Here is a 21,114-nt window from a genome sequence, read left to right as displayed (position 1 = left end):
TTATTATTACTGTATATGGTGAAGTTTTCGATGAGGAGATATTAGCTAGCTAGCTCACACTGATTTAAACATTCCCACCAAAGGTTCCCTTTTATCATGATATACTAGACCTTGTCAGATCATGGAAAAAACAAAAAAACAAAAAAAAAAACTTACCATTTGCTACAATAGGAGTTTTATTTTGTGCCAAACAAACAAACTGAGCGATCCAAACAGTGAAATATTTTGATGCACTTATGTTAAACTGTTTTAAGTGTTATTAAAGTAAACCCACATCAACAATGAAATTTTAATGATGCTGTTGTTGACACTAAGGCTTATTATTAATAAGCTCATCATTATAAATTGCCATGAAATTTTAACTACTGTACATAATAGATCAGGTGGCATAAGCATTAGATGTAGCGCAAAAATCACTTCAGAGGAGTGTCTCCCGTCTTACCATCGACATCATATCATAGCTAGGTGCTCAGACTTACCTTGATAAGCTGCTCTGTGTTGTTATAAGCCGATTTGAAATCGGGAGCGTTCTTGTCCGCCTAAACAGAAAAAAAGAACAGATCAAGACTAAGAGCGTGCACTTCACTCAGTCCTCCGAGACCACCAGCACTTACGGTACCTTAATGTACTCCAGTGAGAGCAGATCATCCTCGGTGTTATCCAGAGTGGTGATGAGGTGAACCTTCTTGTCTTCTCCATCTTAAACAGTCAAAAAAAAAAGAAATGTTGAATTCCATTGAAGTTGGGTTCATCTTGCATTTGATGTGTGTGTGTGTGTGTATTTGGGAGGACATACCCATGTACTCTGAGCACTCCAGACAGATTTCCCGAAGGAATGTGGAGGAAGACATATCGAATGTGCGCACTTTCAGCTCTGTCCCCAGACCTTCGATTTCCAGACGGAGGACGGGAACCTCCAAGCCAGCTGAAAGGCGGCACAGCTGGATCGACAACTGCATGACACAAAGAAGGGGGAAAAAATTATCAATGAGCAATAATGACCATAATCTATTCAGTTAGGCAAACAAAAAATAGAAAGTGAAGAAGTTGGAGGAAGGGCAATTTTTATTATTTTGTCAATAATGAATGTGCAGAAGAATTAAAAGGCTTGAAATTTTTAAATAGAAAAAAAGCACACATGAGCTTAAATTTTTAATGTATTTTCTTTCTAAAAACAAACATAAGAAACTCACTAATGTTTAATAAATTAGGAATGTGAAAAGCAATGTGGGAGAAATGTGAATATACAGTATTAATGCTAAAAAAGCACGTGTGTTCCAAGTTTTTTTTTTTCTCTCACCAGGTTTATCTCGAACTTTAGCAGAAACTCTGTCATGTTCTTCTTGGGGTCATGTTTCACCATTGTTTTCCTCTTTACCGAGGTTAGTTTCTCTAAGGAGCCCGAACTGGCCTCAAAAAATGGCATGTCCTCAATCGGCGAACTTGGTGCGTCAAAGAACAAGTCCTCCTCCGATCCTGATGAACAAACACACAAGTCACAGGTCATTTAATGTACAATAAAATATCCCACATTCCGAACATCCTATTGATGTACCATTAAATCGCACTCACTCATTCGCTAGAACGCTGATATTTAACGGAACCTTCGAGCATGGAAATGCAAGGCCGGACTGCTAACCACTACACCACCATGCCACCACCATTCAATTGAAGTTAAACCTTTATTTGTCACGTATACATTACTGCAATGTGAAATTCTTTCTTCACATATCCCAGCATAGCTATCCACAGGTTTGAGCCCTGGGTCAGCCATGAGACAGGGTTAAGAGCCTTGCTCAAGGGCCCAACAATGACCACCTGGTGGAGCTGGGGTTCGAGCCTTCGACCTTTCAATCAGTGCCTTAACCCTCTGAGCTACTACTGCCGCAAAATAGGATATAAAAAATAATTTAAAAAAATAAGGCACAATCACACAGCCGTCCTTATAAGGTGGAAAAGCAACCAAAACCACTGATGAAGCTGTTCAGAGAAGGACACTCTGAAAACCTGCGCTATATGATGCAATATAAAATCCCAGAAGACCTAATGGAGACCCTGCACATGGGGAAAAAACTTTCTCTGGTCCGAAAAGATTAAACCTCTTGGTCATGGTACAAAACAACGCAGCTGGCAAAGACACAGTGCTACTCATCAACCTCAGCAAGATGGTGATAGAATCCTACCGAGAGTTAGCACGTACCATTGAATTGTGTCTCTGATTAATGTGCTTGTTATGTGGACAGAGTCATGGCTGTGCCATATCCCTCTGTAAAGGATTTAACAATGTACCACAGAATAATAAAAATTTTGGATCTGTTTTTATCCCAAACCCTGGCTGATACTTTCCCAAAGCTTCTTGATCTTCATGATGCTATTTGTTTAACTATGTTGTTTAACAAACCTTCCATGAACAGGTAATTCAACTAACTAACTGTGTGACTTCTGTCAGGAGGCTCAACTATTCCATGTGCACATACAGTCCTGTATATGTACGAGTCTAACCTGAGTCAAATATTATTGAAGAGCGCAGGTCAACCATAGCTGGTTTTCTTGGGGTCAGCTGAGGGGTGTCTCTTGATTTGAAAACCTATGGACATACAAAGGAAACAGAACCTTTCATGAACACACGCCCTCAATTGTCATGCAGCAATTATCTTAAGTAAACACACTGCATTCTAACTAAAGGCGCAGTTAAACACACATACACACACCTTGGGAGTACTTTGCGCGGCAGAACTCCGCGGCGCAGGCCGACTCTCGGGAAGAGGAATGCTGTCGATCAGCTCCAAGATGCCACGGACTTTGTCATCAGAGATGCGGAGCGAGAGCAGACGAAGTTCGCCGAATATCTCAAACCTACAAAGCAGGGAAAATCCAAATCTGAATCTGAGGATTTTTTTTGGCTCCTATACATAAAAAAACGCTGACACTAAAGACTCCTTTCTACTGTATAAACCTTCAATACAACACATCCTTTAGAAAAAGCTTCACCACATCACTTGGATAATTTTCTTTGTTAAATAAGAATAGGCTTAGATTATGTAGATCATCCACCTTATATGCTCCTTCAAAAAACATATAACATTAACATTAATGATTTACTGAATGTAAATTAAAGAATATTAACCAACACATGCTGACCAATCAGAATCACAACTGTAACAGAACTTTAATTTAATAATCGATTAAAATTAAGACAGCATCTTTACTTTGGCATCCTTGAGTCTGTGACCACCATCGCTCTGCTAAAAACCACCTTCAAGTCGACGGGCTCCAGAATGTGAAGGGAAGACTGTCGGAGCTTCCGAGCACTCTGCCAGTCTTCACCTGAAAACAATTAAAAACACTGTATTCTCTAAACTGTGTATACAGTAAGCTTTTGAGATAGGCAGGATAGGGGGGAAAATAAATAAATCAAAATTTATACCTGGCTTAGAGTATAGCAGCTGCAGGCTGGTGAGTTGAACATCGAAGCGGTCGTAGGCTCGAGACATGATGTCCTCGATGGAGGTCTTTCCCGCGGAGAGTTGCGGCAAATTCTCTTTGCTCTGACTGGACATCTGCAAAACACATTATGGATTCTTAGAAAATATTTTATGGATCCCTGCTATTTTGAAGAATTTGTCAAAACATTTCTTACAAATTCGCTGAAAATGCAGTGGTTTGTTGAGAGGACCACGGTTCTACGAACATTCATAGATGCGACCAAATCACATGAAGTTGAATTTTATGAGGGGCGCTCAAGTCAATCCAGGAATTTCACAGTAAAATGGTGGAAATGTGTAAAAGAAGACTGTACATCCGTGAATAACGATCCCGGTTGAGGTGGCTTGGTGGTTGATGCAGTTGTTCCCAAAAACAAACATCCTGATCCTTGAAAGCTAATGACTTTTTTTTTGTCTTGTTGTTGGTTTGGCGCCAAGGAGGACAGTCAAAAGTTAAAAGTCCTGGGTTGACTTGAACGCCCCACGTAGCATATTTATAAGCCTCATATACTACAGATTTGAATCATAACAATTTCATCAGGTTGCTACGGTAACTCAAGAATTCCAACTGAGGGTGTAAAAAAGATAAGTTACCTGAAAGTGTCCCAGATCCAGAATGATGAGGTTGTGCTTAGGATCATAGAAGCCCATTTGGGGCACGAAGACGTAGGACGCCATCAGGTTGATGTTCAGGTCAAGAACTTTCTGTGTCTCGATGATGTACATAAGTCCTACATTAACAAAAGGCATTATTTTTCTATGTAAAAAAAATCTAGTTCAGAAAAAAAATAATAAAAAACGTGAATTTACATGATGTGCACTACACAGAGACATACACACCAGTTGAGGTTCTGTCGCGGAACTGCTCCAGCTTCATGCGTGTAGCGTTCGTCAGTTCGTCCAGCTGCAGGTCATTTGGAGGCATGAAGAACGCTGAAAGGTTATTCACCGTCATCTATAAACAGAACACACATATAAGCATAAATAAAATTTTTTTAAATTAAAAACTGAAATATGATGGTCTCCTCAGTCACACTGACCGCATCGTAAATGATCTCCAGCGGCTGCGATTCCACGTGCAATCTCTGATCTGCCTTGCCATCCAGTGGGTTGGTCTCAAACATGAGGCTGAGCAGAGGCTTGTCATCCTCCACCGCACGACGAGGAGAAAGCAGCGTGGGAGCGACGCTGTTCCTCAACACACCTGTCACCTCGAATGATGACAGCTGAGCTGAGATCCTGATGAAAAACACAACAACAAGAGGTCACTTTTTGAAGATAAGCTTGTTTTAACTTTCACTATAAAGAACAGTATTGTTACTGTAAAAGAAAGAAAAGCACACATAATAATAATAATTATACCAATAATAATAATAATAATTAGGGCTGTAGCTATCGAAAAAAAAATTCGTAATAGAGTATTCTACCAACAATGTAATCGATTAATCAAGTAATCGAATAAAATGTACTTTTGATTAATTAAACAGCAATGTAAAATATATAGGAAAAACAAAGATTAATTGGTTTTCTCTTTAGAAAAATCTACTTTTATTTTTTAAATGCATACAGCGTTTTATCAAAAATAAACATCGTCATTAATCATATCACAAGGAATAGCTTTAAGTTGACTGAAATGAATTAAGAATTATTATTTTAAAGCCTTTTCTTAAATGCAAAAGTAAAAAAAGTATTTCAAGTGACTTTAAGTATTAAAAAAAGGCACACATTAATATAAATTGTAATATATTTTTATCGCTCCTTTCCATTTTGCAGCCCGCAACAGAACACTCCCTTAAATCAATACACAGCTAACTGTTTACGTCTCCTTTCGCTTTGTGGTTGAATTTTCGAGTTACTCTGGGAATACTTTCAGCCCTAACAATAATAATAACAATAATTAAAAAGGTAAAAAGAGAGTACTTTATCGCCTGAGCAGATGATCTCTGCGCCAGCATGGCTCTCAGGTCGATGACGGATAGTTTGATAATCTCAGGCTTGTCTTTGCTCTCTTTGATCGACACAGACATGCTCACCAACTGGAAACGGATGTTCATGTCCTCAAACTGGAAAACACAATACACCAGTGTGCTGAGTGTAACTTTTTTAGGGCACCCAATAATGCTAAGATCATGCTAAGATTATCCGGGCTGTTATACTGTAACACTATACTAATGTGTCTAAAAAAATTGGAAGCATTACTGTAAATTAGTTTTCACACTGTATGCACTCACATTCTTTGGCAGGTTAGGATTGACCGCTGTCTCACTGTATCCGATGGCAGTGTAAAGTTTGGCTTTCTCCGCTGGGGTCATCAGTGTGTCAAAAGCTACAAACATTGTGCAAGAACAAAATTAATCACCAGCTCCCTGTAGCTGTGTCATAATCTGGGCTTACTGTTATTTCTTAACCTCTTCCTTTACTTTTGCTTCAGCGAATACTGCTCACATAATGTATTTCTCATACGTTAAACTATCTTTTTATTTCATTTCACATGAAATAACGTTTAACGTTTGAGAAATGCATACTTTAATTGCATACTTTATGTGTTTAATGTCATGTGTCTGCCAATCAGGTCCTTGTGAATTACTGTAGTTGACGCAACAGGAATTTTAACATATAGTATTAGAGCAACTACTGTCAGAAATGCTGTGACAAAAAAATTAATAAAAAAAGACCAGAATTGCTGAGGGTGAACAAAAACGAAAATGGACGTGAACTTAATTAGTGACTGTGTTCAGTACCTCCAGGTTTGACCTCTTTTGTTGGAGCGCTGCTGTCCCCGGACCAGTTCCACATCCAGCCGAACCAGCCCTGCGACTCCTCCTCCTCCATCTTCAACCCGGGCCGGTAGATCCGCAGGCCAGCTTTGGAGGCCTGGAAAGGCAAAGAAGGAGAGGCAAAGAAGGAGCCATTATAGCATAAAAAGAGTAGATTATCAGCAGCACAGTGATTAAGTCAGACCATGTTTGGAAGAAAACGAGTGTGGGAAATAAACTACCTCCATCTCGGCTTGTTGTCTTGCGAGCGTGATATTAAAAATGTCCAGGCATTTTTCCGTCTCCTGTAAATGACATTAAATGAAAGAGACTTAATGGGTTGTGAGAACGTTATTAAATGTTTTATAGATTAACAGCACACTGGTCAAGCTTAAAGACATCTTTATATAGAAAACTAATATATAATTCCAGTCTCTCAGATAAAAAGCCAAAGATCGTGGTTTGACCTGAACGCCCCTTATCCTTTTACATTTAACTTTTCTCATCACTTTAACTATAAAACATTAAGTTATTTAAAGCTTAAAGGTTAAAGGTTATTTACCTCCAGCTTTTTGAGCAGGGTCTCTGCAGGCTTCTTGTTGGTGATCTTGGTCATATAAAGTTCTTTGCACTGCTTTACTTGCTGCCGGTGCCGTTTAATGTGTTTCCAAGACCACATGTGCAGCGAGGGTTTTATGTTCACCTCCAAGATTCCCTTGATGACATAAAGCCACCTGGTAAAGAGATACGGGGAAGAAAAAAAATAGTACTTGGTTTCTATCAGACATACATGAGAAGAAACTTGATATTAAGATGGACAATATAACATTTTTGACATCTTGAATTAGAATGATAGATGATGCCCCTACAGTGCGTGTGGTTATAGAGACCAGTTCACTCTGTTAGACCGGAGATGAAGCTGAGGATAAATCTCATTAAGATGAAAGACGAAAACCAAGTGTGTTACACTGCTCTGACACCATACAGATAGAAAAAGATTTTTGAAAGTCAACTGTGGAAAACTCCATAAATAAGCAAACGGGCGGAGCAAACAGAGAATGCACCGAACTCTATCATCCATACCCGACCACCTCGTACATTTTTTTTCGGTAAGATAAAAAAACGCGACTTTTTTCGAGGACTTCTGTTAGCCGGTTAGCTAAAGTAATGCATAGCATACGGCAAGCAGTTTGACATTTACAATGCTGCTGTTACTCAACTCAGCCATTCCACTTAATTACAGTGGAACCTTGGATTACATACATAATTTGCTTAGAAATAAAACAAATTAACGTGCACTTTACCTTTAAAAAAAGTAAAAAAAATAAAAAATCCAGACAGGTAATTGTGTGTGTGTGTTAGAAGACGAGAAGCAAAAGGGTGTGTGAGAAGGGACACGGTGTCCAATGACGTGCGCGCACACAACGGCATGCTGACACACAGAGAGAGAGAGAGAAATGGATCTTTAACCTTTCTAATGAGACTTTCTTTTGCTTTACACGTGCGCTGTACACACGTTATAATAAACAGTACATGCGCGCTGTACACACATGCATACAAACACAAAAGAAAATATGCTTTACGCGCACACACGTGGTCACAGTGTTATAGTATACAGTACACGTGTGCACGCATGTTGATTATACCAGTGAAAGACCCAGCAGGGGAGACGATTACCCACAATTTCGCAGCACAAGAGAGAGAAAAAACATTGGCTCAGTTGTGATCACGTGACGCTCGGCGTCAAAACAAGAAGCGCATGCGTGATACATGATACTCGGTACTCGTAAACCAAGACTTGTTCGTTTTCCAAGTGAAAATTTATTAAAAATCTTAGCTCGTCTTGCGGAACACTCGCAAACCGTGTTACTCGTAATCCGAGGTTTCATTGTATATATAACTTTACGTTGTCACAAATAGGAAATCTAGCTATGAAGAGCAAACCACCTCAGTTTTCAACAATAAAACTTAACCCTTTACAAATCAGTTTAACCCTTTACAAATCGGTCAGAAGTCCGTCGTCCTCAGATGTCGTATAACGCTGTTGTTTTTTAATATCGTATTTACATAATTAATGCTATCTATATCTAATATATGCATAATTTAAAATCTTAGATCATCTGAAGTAAAACAAGAAGTTTCTTAAGTGTAAATAACTGGACTGTAAGAACTCTCACCACTGGCTTGCGTTGGTGTGGACAGGCACGTCCGGACGATACTTCCTGTACGGAAGATTGCGCGACATCATATCCACAGAGCCCAAGAGCTCCAGAATGCTGACATACTGTAGAGAAACAAAAAGCAGACCAATGTTCGAAGCTCATACTTTATTAATATACTGTTGTACAAGCTTCATTCGACTAAACGAACTAAATCAATCATTTTGGCAGCTTTTAGTCACCTGTGTTCTGCTGAGCTCCACAGCCACTTCGGGCAGGTTGACCACCAGATCTACCTTCGGCGAGGAGAAGTCCACGTCCGAGCGAGGGTTCATACGGAGCTTGGCATTGGCAGAAATCGGACGGAAAACTAGAAAAGCAGAGCAGGAAGTCAAGCGTCATGACAAGTCTGGAAAGACAAATTACACTAGAAGTGAAAGCAGGCACTCACTGAATTGATAATCATGAGGGATGGTGTCCTGAACAGCCAAGTTTTGCTGCAGACGTTGCTACAGAAACATGACAAAGAGGAAAAAAAACAGAGTTAAATTTTTTTTCTGTGCTTCTTTGCATAGAGAAGATTAGGAACAATCTCTTACCAGGGCTTTAAGGGGAGGGTGAACGGAGTACAGCTCTGAGTTCACGTTCCAGTACGCAAAGAGATTATCCAGACGGACAAGCTGATTAAAACAGAACACAAATAATGATGTTTATTGAACACAAGCTGTTTAAGTATCAAATCTGATCAGCTATAAAACTGATTATTCTTTTTATTGTAATTTCATTATTGCTTCATTAAAAGCTGAAGGGCTGTGACATGCTGTGTACTCTAAACCCAACAATAAACCAAGGTGTTAAAAGATGTGACTGCTGATATAATTTAATATCGATAGAAGAAGTTTTACAAGTTCAGTAAGTTTCAATAACGTGACAATGTTTTTGCAGTCCACATTAATTAAATCTGAAAATCTCACAGCACAAGTTACAGATTAATAAACATCAATAAACATCTGTAATTTTAAACCGCTTGCATGTGGTTGGGAATCGGCTGAGAGGCTGGTGGAAGGCCATGGGCTGACGGGCTGGTTAACTTTTCAAATAAAAGTTAGAGAAGCATTTTTTTTGCAATTTTCTGAATTCCTTTTTTTTTTTAACTCGTACAAACTTGGATCGAATCCAATTTACTTTTTTTTTTCAAAAACTATAATTGACATCACACGAGAACTATTTTTTAACTTTAACAAAAAATTCTGTTGTATGTCTATAAAAAAAAAATAATGGAATGTAAAATATCTTCCCCAAAACTGTACAGGGTTATACTGTATGACATTGCCCAGGTTACATGATTGGCTAGTGCTGTTACTAAAGCCTTAAAACCGACCGGAATCCAATCTTTACTGCTAAATTAATTTCCAGTGGGCGCGTTAAAACTTTAAAACTAGAGGAAAAAAAATCCCTGTTGTTTGTCATTTTTTCATTTTTGTACTGGCTGAGGCTTAAACAGGCCACTTTTTCCCCCTAAAATGTGACTTTACAATGAAAGAGCCCCAGAAAGCTCAGCTCTTATGTTTTCTGATGCTGATTAGACACTAAAATTGTTCTTTTGAAACAGAGGAAGAGAAATCTATTTTGATGTGAGGAACAGTTCGGATGGAGCAGTAACAGATTTTCTTTGGGTGGAGCTCTGAAAAGTGTGTAAACTTGATAAAGAAACAGCAAAATATGGAACCTTTAAAGGCATCATAAAGGGTTGGAAGTTATGTCTTATTGTCCATCTCTTTTTACCTGAATGTACGGACCGCAGAAAGATTTTGAAAACACAACAATATGAGAGTAAATAAGAATGAGAATATGAAACCAGTTTACCTTAAAAAACAGCTTGGCCTTCTCATCCAGCAAGCAAGGCTTCCAGTTTGCGTCTGCTGTCTGCAAATGTACAATGAACAACCTGACTTTATGAAAGTTAACCTCGGCCTACTGCAAATAGACCACCATCTCTTCGATAAATGTGTATGAATGTACCACCAGATCGGATTAACCCTAGGTAAGTCAGTAGGGTTTAATTACAACATGCCATCTTTTGTTACATAAAGCACACTGATTTTAGAGAAAAAAAAATCCATCCATTTAATTTTATTTCTGAAGTAGCGTGTACCTGGAGACTGAGGTTTTGAAGAGACACTCCGAATGAAAGAGGTGAATTCGGATTGGTGACCTGCATAAAAAAAAAAAAAAAATTAATCATGCTAAACAAAGAAGTTAACCAGACATCAAGAAATTAAATATCATTAGTCGAATCAGGTACTTACACTGTCTTCATAGCGAATGTGAATATTAGAAATTTTCACTTGCAGGTTTTTGATCACCTGCGTGACCAGTTTCTCCACAAAGGTGTCCTGCTTTTCTGTCTTTGGATTTTCTGCAGAAAGTAAATTGGTTTTAAGCGCAAGTGACTGAGGGGATTTTATTTTTTTTACAGTCCTTTTCCTAACCTTGCTCTGCCACTTTCAGTTTGGTTTCCTCGATCCTCTGAAGCTCTCTCTGCCGAGCCTCCTGCAGCTGCTTCTCCTCCTTCTCAGCATCATACTTTATACCTGATACACACAAACAAACAAAAACAAACAATCAAACAAACACTTGGCTTAAATTAATATTTTGTAATTATACAAGGATTATTTGTGTGTCCCATTACTTCAGATTGTTGTTATAATTGTCCCCTCCCTTTTCTCTTATCTCGGCGTATCACTAGTGCTTGGATACCATCAAGGTAAAAGGTTTTCTCAGTACACTTGAGCCATAATAGGACTGCCTGATTCATGTCTGAAACACTGGCCTCCCAGAGACTCCTTCAGACTGCACAGGGATGTGGCAAAAAAACCCAGCTGAGTTCCTGCAAGTGATTTACTACGGCTAAGAGTCTCATCACTGCACTTTGCTTGATGTCTTCTGTAAACATCAGTCGATTTTTACGGCTTCATTCACAAGAAACTCCCGGATTGACTTGAACGCCACTCACAGAAAACAAATCCCTGCAACGGTCAATATTTACTGTCTACAAAATACTTGTAACTATTGAATCAAATAATGTGTTATTATTATTGTTATTATTGTTATGACGATTCTCAGTCAATGCTTTCTGCCTACAGTCGTTAACTGTGGTTATGAATATTTAATACAGTCCTCGCTAAAAGGTGTTGTCGAATAGGCCGGATCATTATTTATTTATGTACACATCACATTATACATCACTTTCATTGCTGGACTGGAATAATATTTGTTATTGGTCAGTAAAAAATTCAGAAAGAGCATTTCACTTTTTACAGTCTAAACTAAAGCCAGGAAGCTTAAAGTGATGTTAAATGCTGACAAAACTAAACTCAAGTTGTTTATCAAGGACAAGACGAAAGTTCCAAATCAGCAGTAGCTTTTTAACATCCAAAGATGAACCGATTTAAGTGTTTTCCTCTTTTAAATATCTTTTATTAGGTGACTATACTTGTTTCATTCTCCAACTTTAAATTTAAATTTGTTTTTGTTTATAGCAGGAAAAAAAATAGTTTTACATTTTTACCCGAAATCCACTGGCGCTGTCTTTAACAGTTTGAAACTTACCACCGACTCACTGGTTTGCAAACCTATTTCGAAGCTCTTCTGCTTTATTTGTCAGTTTTTATGACTCCTGTCTGCATTTTTCAATATGATTTTAGATCTCGACTCAAACTGAATATGGGAATCACCAGGGACCATCCGATAATATATGATCACGATACCTAGGTACTGATTCGATCTGTATTGCGATTCTGTCTCTATATTGATTATATATTATTTATTTTTAATACTCAATTCTAAATTCTGTTGCAATTCTAAACAATTACCATACTGAATGCTGTGCTGCCTTTTTAGAAGTGTAAATAGTTTTGAGCACACCAACTGAGCGTATTATATTATACATGTAGAGGAAATAATAAAAGAAAATCAAATTTTAAGTCAGCATGCTGATGCATTAATTGCTCCACAAATAAATCACGATACATAGCCAAATAATTTTTTTTCCCTGTCTCTATTATTTAATAATAGTAATTTAATAAATCAATAATATCATACTGTACATACATAATCATTATTTTAAAAAAAAAGTCAGGTCCCTTATTAATAATTAAGTTTTGCTATTTCTACGGGATTTTATTGCTTAAAATGAACACTAAGAAAAAGGGCAAAAAAAGACTACAGCATTAAACCACGATCAATAGCATTGTGTGCTTCCAATATTGTGGCATGAACTTGGGGAAGAATCTCATTAGACCAAATGACCAAACTTTGGTCCATACACACACATATATATATGTTTACTACTCCAGTTCGATAGGCATAAAATAAGAGACGGTCATACTTCTATTTTAATAAATAAAGTTCCAAGTTGTACAAAAGAAAAGACAGGATTGCTGTCGATGTCAAATATGAGAAACGGAAGTGATTAACAGTTCTTACTGGCGGTGGGGACGATGAGCAGGTAGACCTCATCGAGTGAGGCCTCCACCGACTGCGTGTACAGATTCTTCCATGGGATCTTCAGTTCCAGGCGACCTGACACACAAAACATTTTGAACAAATAAATAGAAAAGATCTGCTTCACAAAAAGTGCGTGTTCATTCATTCACATCTCTTTTATGATGATTTGAACAGAATGATCAGCATGGAGTTTGGGAGGACCATCGGGTTAGGCTGGAAATCATTACAGGAAAAGATCAATAGTTCTAAAAAAAAAATTTTTTTTTGCACTGGAGCTTCAATGAGGCTAACATGCCTAATAATTAATAGAGTTGTCTATAAACGTTATGTGTTATATTAACACATTTGTTCTACTGTTGTAAAGTTTGTTTTAAGCAACAGACCTGTACACTTGTTACCTTGTAGTAACATTAGTCACTTAAAGTCACCTTTAAATTTTTTTTAACAAATTTAAATTTTAAAACACTTTTGAGTCATTTTAGATATTCAATTTGGTCTCCAGTGTGTGTGTGTGTGTGTGTGTGTGTGTGTGTGTGTATAAACAAAAACATGTGGACAAAAATATTTTTGTTGTTTTTTGACCTTTTCCCATTTTTGTATTGGCTGTGGCTTAAACGATCCAATTTTTCCTCAAATAGACCTTTTGCACCTGATGTCACGATGTCTGTCCGCCATGATCCCACCCACGTCTGGATGACAATGGGGACGTTATTTACCCGGATGCCTGCGCCAAAACCCACCTACGACCCAGTCACGGAAGCACTTTCAGCAAGAAAACAACATTTTCTCTCTTTAGTAATTGCCTCCTCTACCATTTGTGTTGTTTTGTTTACAGTCAACACTAACCAGCTTTTAACGCAAGTCCCAAATTTCTCTTTAACCCCTGATCAAGGGCACTATTTGGTGTCTGATACAAAGAATTGTACACCCTCTATAATGCACTAGCTAACTATTTAACGCTATTTGGGATTTAACCGCGGAACGGTTAGTTTTCTACTGATTAGAAATCTTGAAATTTCAATGTTAGTTAATGTTGCCTGCACATCATTTTATGAATTATAAAAACAGCGTTTCCATAGAATTGTCTTTTACAAATTACAACACAAGCACCGAGTGAGCTAACTCTAATGCTAGTAGAACAAAGCCAACAAATCCAGAAGACATGACATATTTGTAAAGGAATTCAAGGTAATCATGTTATGATGATAAATAAAATTTCTACAAATTAACATCCTTAATAGCTTCTTTGGTCTGAACGCACTGACGTTGCAAATGCTGTGTTGTTATAACTTTTTAAGTGTTTAATAGAGCATATGACTGGTTTTATTATTTCGTTTTACACTTTATCTTATAAAGTATTATTTATTATTTTATCCTGAGTTTAACAGAATAATTAGAAATGGCTGCTTATAATCGTTGACTACTGGATAATATTATTTATTTAATTTTATCAGTGCACAATTTTTTTCCCCACATAATTAATGTCTTTTATAATGATTTACCGACGCAGCAATTCCGCTGATCCGAGACACGAGTCACCTTGACCTCTATGCTGAAATGGCACATTCAAAAGAGAGTTGAGAGAGTTGAGTTCAGACCGAGATAGAATTACGAAAATATGCAATATATATTTTAGCTGGAGAATTGACAGGCGCATTTTTGGTGGATACCCGAGACCTGTTTTAGGAAATAGTAAAATACGGTTATGTTGCTGGCTGTGTGTATGTAGAAAATCAGTGGTCTCATATTGCAGTGTTTTCTACATATACTGTAGAGAATACATGGATAGGTCATGCAAGTATATTGACGGCCACGTAAGTATATCTGCCCACCCGTTTAAAAAATCTGCCCAGGAGAACGATTCTATCTGTGGACAGTTCCCTCTCACACACGGATCCGTGCGGGAACACAGTATCGATCAATGACTGATTTGATACGTATATTATACGGAAGTCCTGCTGGCGTGTGCTGACACGGGAGGCTTCGGACATCAGGCTGTGCTTTTAAAACGCATATATTTTATCGCTACCGGAACGCAGGACTGATGTCACAATATATATGTCGAACTCACCAAAAGTGCATACCCTTATTATTGTTATTATTGTTATGTATCATTGTTATTATTATTAGTGTTTATTAGGTCACAGAAACAACCATTAAACACGTGACCTTATGAATCTGTCTTATTTCTTTGCCTGTGTCACCTTTTTTTCCTTTTTTTTTGCTCAGTCATGTTTGTAAAATCATCATATCGATTAGGTTGTGCTGTAAAAAAGAATATTTAACTCTATATGTCACAATCTTGACCCCGTAAATGTATATGTTTTATAAAACATCATAATGAAAAAATGGGTAAAAATCCTGTGGGTATTAAGGGTTAAATGCTCTGACAAACAAAACAGTGTTCACTTCAGTTAATTTTTTTCCCTATATTTCATCTTACTCTTCACATATCAAATAATTCAAAATATTGTATTAAAGGTCATATGTATTTGTTGGACATTGTATGTGGTAGACCACTGGTGTGAAAAAAAAAACACAGAAAAACCCTGTTACAGTGTTTGACAGATGACATCATAATTATAGTGAATTTGACTCACCTATATGCCCCGCCTTGACCTTAAAAGGAATGTCCAGCTGGCTCTGATATGCAAAGAAAACCACGGTTAAATAAAGCATTTACATTGTTTTGAATCGAGATGCATTGCAGAAGCTCGACACTAATGGACCACCATGCTTTTCTAACACTCCCTACACTTACCAAAGCATTTTCTTTTATTTCCAGATTCCTCAGAATCGCATCACCTGCGAAAGACAGAAGAAGTCATTAAGACACAGCACAAGGACGTAATATAGCGCTAAAGTATCTATCATCATATCGTCAAATGCATTTATATTAATCTCTAAAACAACAAGCTGAACACTAAAATAGCCTTTTATATCAATACGCTAAGTACAAGGCCTCCAGCGTTTCCTGCATTATTAATAAGCATATTTCTTACAGGAAGACTTAGTTACAGAGTGAAAACAAATTTTAAGTGATGTACGCTGTCAGAGATAAGCTAGTGCAAACGTTTCCTCTTTTTACTGATGTCTTATTGAATGCGCAAACAGAACCGCTTTTTTTCCTTTCACAACACGCTTTATATCTACAATGGCGGTGGCGGGGGTGGGGTGGGGGGTAGTGGGTCACATGATCTATTTACACAAGATGTTTCTTGTGAAAACCCCAGACGTTACCAAGCAGCTCTAAGGATTGTGCATTTATGGAACTATTTCTTGATCACAGGTGTAGCTGAAGGTTTATAATAAATCTCAAAGAAAGTGGCACAAAACTAGTAAACCAGTTTGAATGTAGATGCATACACAGGTTTAAACCTTGGCGTCCACGGAAGTTTGGTGAAATGTGTGTGTAAGGCATTTAGAAAATTTTTACAGTTTGGCAAGAAAATTCAGGGTCAGGAAAAAAAGGAAATGGGGCAAGCAGAACAAAACCATGAAGGAGAGAGAGAAATTTAAGAGATCTGGTACGACTTCTATTTGTCCAAAGAACTTTTTGGCAAAACTTATACAGCAAACATGCGCATTAGTACCAGTATTCCGGTACCAAATGAAAGTCTATATGAACACTGCTGTACCAAACGTAATGCAAAAGTGAGCAGACCTACAGTAGGTATAAGTGCAGTGTACTGTAGATTCATTGCCCCCTTGGTCCCTACACCGTTTTCGCTCCCTGCAGTTTGGAATCGCACTTAACATGGCTGCACTTCAAAGGGAAGTTCAAGCCGATCGTAACGCATCTTTTCATCCATAGTATCATGATGCCTAATACCAGAATCACAACACAAAACAGCACACCACCAAAAAAAAACAAAAAAAACATAAGCGCCATGGAAATCTTGATCCTGATTGGTCAGAAAGTGCTGATTCATTCCAGAAGTAATTGACATATTAGTACGCGTCGCCATAGTAACAGCAAACACAGGGATTCTCAAATATTAAGACTAAACAATTTGCGAGATTTTTTATGCTGTGAATTTTTATTTATTTATTAGTGGTGGGAATCTTGAGGGACCAGTCGATACGATCTTATCACAACACCTAGATGCCGATTTGATCTGCATTACGATTCTGTAAATATTGTGATTTTCATTCTAAACCACCTTAGCAAATAATTTGCTCCTATCACATAGGACACTGTGCTGCCTATAAGCGTGTGAAGAGCTACCACCTCAAATGAAAATGTATATACATAATAATAATAATAATAATAATACTGTAATAATAAAGAGATTTTAGACCCGGTGAGGCAATGCATGAATTACCACATAAAAGAATCATCATGACATCATTATCATGACAACTTTGGTTTTTCTGTCTTTGTAATTTCAAAACAGAGATCAAAAACAGAAGGTTAGTAAAGGAATGTTATGTACGTTTATGCTGAATACACATCCCAAAATGTAATTATAAACATATACTGTACATTTATTTATAAAATATAAAAAAAATTAGCCAATCCCTAATACTGACCCGAGACGGTCTTTAACCGTCAGGACGTTGCCAAGTCTTCTCCTGGCAAGCTCGCTTTGCCAAGTTATGCAAAGCACCAAAGCTGCAACACATTCATGTCTTACTGTAGATTCATGTGCGAGACCACGAGACGATCCTTGCATTAAATATATCAGTGTATTAGACAGGTCTGATCGAAACCGATAGTGATCTAAGGTTAAAGCTAAAAATAAGCTGATCAGCTTTAATGTAATCAGTGCCATTTTTATTTATTACATATTATTATGTCATGTCTTTTTAATGTACAGACAAAACCGGTACAGGTATTTATATAGAAAATTATGTTAAAGTGTTTGTATATATTCTGGGCTTGAACATGATCCAAACATATAGTGAGTCAATGTTTCAGGAAAATATTGGTCCTTATATGCGCTGATATCTTGTGAGTTTCTCCCTCACTCGTCGTCTCTACCGCTTTATCCTGTATACAGAAGACTGAGGGCACGAGGCGGGTACACCCTGATCAGGGTGCTAATCCATCGCAGGGCATTTACATACTATGACAATATGGGAACACCCACTCATTGTCTATACTGATTTATCCTGACTGTATTCAGGGTCGTGGGGGACCTGAAGCCTATCTCAGGAAACGTAGGGTACAAGATGGGGTGCGTTCTGGACGGGGCCCCACTCCATGTCAGGGCACACACATACACACACTCATGCTCATTTACACAATATGGGCAATCGGGGAATGCCAGTTAGCCTGATCAGCCTGTCTTTGGACTGTGGGAGGAAACCCACCAAACACAAGAAGAACATGCAAACTCCATGCGCACAGAGGGGAATCGAACCTGGAACCTGGTGGTTTGAGGGGACAGTGCTAACCACTAAGCCATACAAAGCCTCTTGTGGGTTTATTACTACTAACCATGTAAAGAGAAAGGCAATAATCTAGAAGCTTCTCAGAAGCCATGGATTAGTTCCAGACTTAACCCTTAATGAATCCTAATCAACATGTACTGAATGTACCATAATATGCATGAAGTAAGAGATGTTTGTGATTCTAATTTATATTAGTAATCATACGATTTAAACAAAACATTTTTTTTTTCCTTTAACTTTTCCACTTTTGACACTCAGGAATGGCAGTGAGCTGCTTAGTCCCAAATACCTCCTCCCTCTTACGTCATGTGTAGTGAACTATAAAGGGTGCACGAGCCACCTAATTTGAACCCTAGGTAGCGCGCGCGTGCAGGTATGAAGGGACGGTTGGGAAACGGACCTCAGCTTACATGCTAGCTAACGTCTGGTGTGTCATCATATATACTGTGTAGAATATACATTGTACCCTGCCCAAAGTGACGTGTGTGGACCGGGCACGCATTAGCTAGCCAGACAGCTAACTATACACAAAAAATTCGCCGTCTCAGTGTGTGTGTGTGTGTGTGTGTGTGTGGTAGCAGTGCAGGGCGCGTGTGTCCGCCCCGGGTGTCACTCTTTACCTCCCCATATCCCCAGATTGAGTTGGGAGCTGTCGAGGTTCACCACGTAGTCCCCGAGAAACCTGTTCAGGACGTCCACCACCAGCGACTCGAACACCATCTTTTATCTGCCCTTCACTCTCGCAGCGTCATGTCTTCCTCCGGTTTCGGTTTGAAAAGCGGCGGAGCTGAAACGCACCCGTTTTCCCCCCTGAAGGCTAAAGAAGCCAGAGCAGTTTCCTGAAATAAACATGTACAGTATTCGAGCAGGGAGGGAGCGCGTGCACACTCTCAAAAGCGACGTCACAGAGTTAGAGCCATGCATACACACACACACACACACACAGACACGAGAGCGCCATCTGCAGGCCATGCAGGGAACAGAGCGCTGGTGGACTGGTGTACAGTCCTGGCCAAAAGTTCTGATAATGACACAAATATTAATTTCCATAAAGTCTGCTACTTTAGATATTTTTGTCAGATGTTACTACGGTATACTGAGGTATAATTCTATGCATTTCATAAGTGTCAAAGTTTTTTATTGTCAATTACAGCCATCCATCCATCTAATAGTCCAAATAGGAACTGCGGAGGCCAAGGGTGACCATTCGTATCACCATGGTAAGACCTCCGGTCAACATTTACCCACTACAGGCAATTTGGAAACTTTAATTAGCCTAATCTCATCGTTTTTGTATTGTGGGAGAAAACCAGAGAACAACTTGTGGAGACTTACCAAATGCAGGGAGAACATGCAAACTCCATGCACACAGACCTGACACAGGGATCCAACCCAGGACTTAAAGTTGCAAGGCGACAGCACTAACCAACTTTATTGACAATTACATTAAGTTTATGCAAAGAGTCAATATTTGAAGTGTTAGCCCAACCCCACACATGAATAGTCTCAGGATGCGTTTCTGTTGACATGACACAGAACTGATGGTAGCGCTCACCTTTATACAAACAGGCCAGTTCTCTCCAGGAAAAACATCAGGGACAGACTAATATTCTGCATACAGGTAAAGGGAATGGACTGAGGAGAGGACTGGGGGGGAAGTCATTTTCCCTGATGAATCCCCTTTCCGAATGGAAAAACAAGCTTGTCAGAAGAAGAAAAAAATACGCACTACCATCAGCCCTTGATTATGCAAGAATGGGCTGACATCTGTCAGGATGTGGCCCAGAAGTTGATTGACAGCATGCCAAGGAGAATTGCAAAGGTCTTTTAAAAAAGAAGGATTAACACGTCAAATATATCCTCTTTGCATAAAATTAATGCAATTGTCAATAACAGACTTTGACACTTATGAAATGCTTGTAATTTTACCTCAGTAAACTGTACCATGGTAACATCTGACAAAAAGATCCAAAAACAGCAGCAAATTATTATTATTATTATTATTATTGGGAATTAGTATGAACTATTGCTTTTTTTTTTAGGTTTTTCTTTTAAGAATAAGTTGTTTTTTTTTAAATAGCAATTTTGTGAATTTTTGCTGGATCTTTGTGGTGGGGTTTTCGTCATGCAAATTTTTTATAGATAGGTGGGGTTTTTTTACAGTATTTTTGTGGTGAATGTGTGTGACTTTACAGGATTTTAAGCTGATTGTGTAACTTTTAATGGAGTATTTATTGTAAGTGTGTCACTTTTTGTACAGGATTTTTGTGGCCAACATGTGAGTTTTTAAGAGAATCTTATTAGAAAAGTGGAACTTACAAGGATTTTGTGGTGAACGTGTGAATGTTGTTTAACCAAATTTTGTTAGAAGTGTGGGACTTTTTCAGTATGTTGTTGGTGAATGTGTAATTCTTTTGTAGGCTTTCTACTATAGTTTTTCTGGTGAAAGTCTATCAATTTTAAACAAATGTCTAATTATGCTTTCCAAAAAAACACTGATAAAACAAGCATTTTGAATCAACTCCATGAGCACCAATCTGTGTTTAAATATATGAATGACATGAATACATAATGAATGTTTGTACCTATCTAATCCTTAAGATTTTTTTTTAATAATCTGTGACAATCTTTATTTTTTATAAATCTATGATGCTTTGTTTGATTTACGTGATTCATTTGTGATTTTTAATACATAAATCCACTAGATTGTTTCTATTATTAATGTGTGAGTAAACCCTCCTCATGCCTCTTTTTATTCTTCCCTGGCACAACCTTTTTTGTGCGGTAATTATCAAAGATTGCACAGAT

At 38.1% G+C, this 21,114-nt stretch overlaps 1 protein-coding gene across 3 annotated transcripts in view; it reads right to left on the bottom strand.

Annotated features, from left to right (window-relative positions):
• Positions 1 to 19,172, bottom strand: part of vps13a (vacuolar protein sorting 13 homolog A) — a 50,205-nt gene extending 31,033 nt beyond the window's left edge. For all 3 annotated transcript variants that reach the window (XM_053503258.1, XM_053503259.1, XM_053503260.1), the window contains exons 1-28: positions 18,927 to 19,172; positions 15,671 to 15,714; positions 15,510 to 15,552; positions 12,889 to 12,984; positions 10,893 to 10,994; positions 10,710 to 10,819; positions 10,556 to 10,615; positions 10,267 to 10,326; positions 9,000 to 9,080; positions 8,852 to 8,909; positions 8,643 to 8,770; positions 8,419 to 8,525; positions 6,804 to 6,975; positions 6,484 to 6,546; positions 6,227 to 6,359; positions 5,717 to 5,811; positions 5,406 to 5,548; positions 4,526 to 4,724; positions 4,326 to 4,440; positions 4,080 to 4,216; positions 3,428 to 3,560; positions 3,210 to 3,327; positions 2,712 to 2,856; positions 2,503 to 2,587; positions 1,301 to 1,476; positions 797 to 953; positions 620 to 699; positions 480 to 539 (exon numbers count right to left, since the gene is read on the bottom strand). In XM_053503258.1, the coding sequence (XP_053359233.1) occupies positions 480 to 539; positions 620 to 699; positions 797 to 953; positions 1,301 to 1,476; positions 2,503 to 2,587; positions 2,712 to 2,856; positions 3,210 to 3,327; positions 3,428 to 3,560; positions 4,080 to 4,216; positions 4,326 to 4,440; positions 4,526 to 4,724; positions 5,406 to 5,548; positions 5,717 to 5,811; positions 6,227 to 6,359; positions 6,484 to 6,546; positions 6,804 to 6,975; positions 8,419 to 8,525; positions 8,643 to 8,770; positions 8,852 to 8,909; positions 9,000 to 9,080; positions 10,267 to 10,326; positions 10,556 to 10,615; positions 10,710 to 10,819; positions 10,893 to 10,994; positions 12,889 to 12,984; positions 15,510 to 15,552; positions 15,671 to 15,714; positions 18,927 to 19,026 (3,000 nt within the window). In that variant the 5' untranslated portion in view covers positions 19,027 to 19,172. The remainder of the gene's footprint in view (positions 1 to 479; positions 540 to 619; positions 700 to 796; positions 954 to 1,300; positions 1,477 to 2,502; positions 2,588 to 2,711; positions 2,857 to 3,209; positions 3,328 to 3,427; positions 3,561 to 4,079; positions 4,217 to 4,325; positions 4,441 to 4,525; positions 4,725 to 5,405; positions 5,549 to 5,716; positions 5,812 to 6,226; positions 6,360 to 6,483; positions 6,547 to 6,803; positions 6,976 to 8,418; positions 8,526 to 8,642; positions 8,771 to 8,851; positions 8,910 to 8,999; positions 9,081 to 10,266; positions 10,327 to 10,555; positions 10,616 to 10,709; positions 10,820 to 10,892; positions 10,995 to 12,888; positions 12,985 to 15,509; positions 15,553 to 15,670; positions 15,715 to 18,926) is intronic.
• Between the last annotated feature and the right edge of the window lie 1,942 nt (positions 19,173 to 21,114).

This window comes from Clarias gariepinus, chromosome 9, assembly GCF_024256425.1.
Source record: "Clarias gariepinus isolate MV-2021 ecotype Netherlands chromosome 9, CGAR_prim_01v2, whole genome shotgun sequence".
Lineage (NCBI taxonomy): Eukaryota > Metazoa > Chordata > Actinopteri > Siluriformes > Clariidae > Clarias > Clarias gariepinus.
The sequence above is the reverse complement of the archived record's forward strand: the minus strand, read 5'-3'. Positions and strand labels throughout refer to the sequence as shown.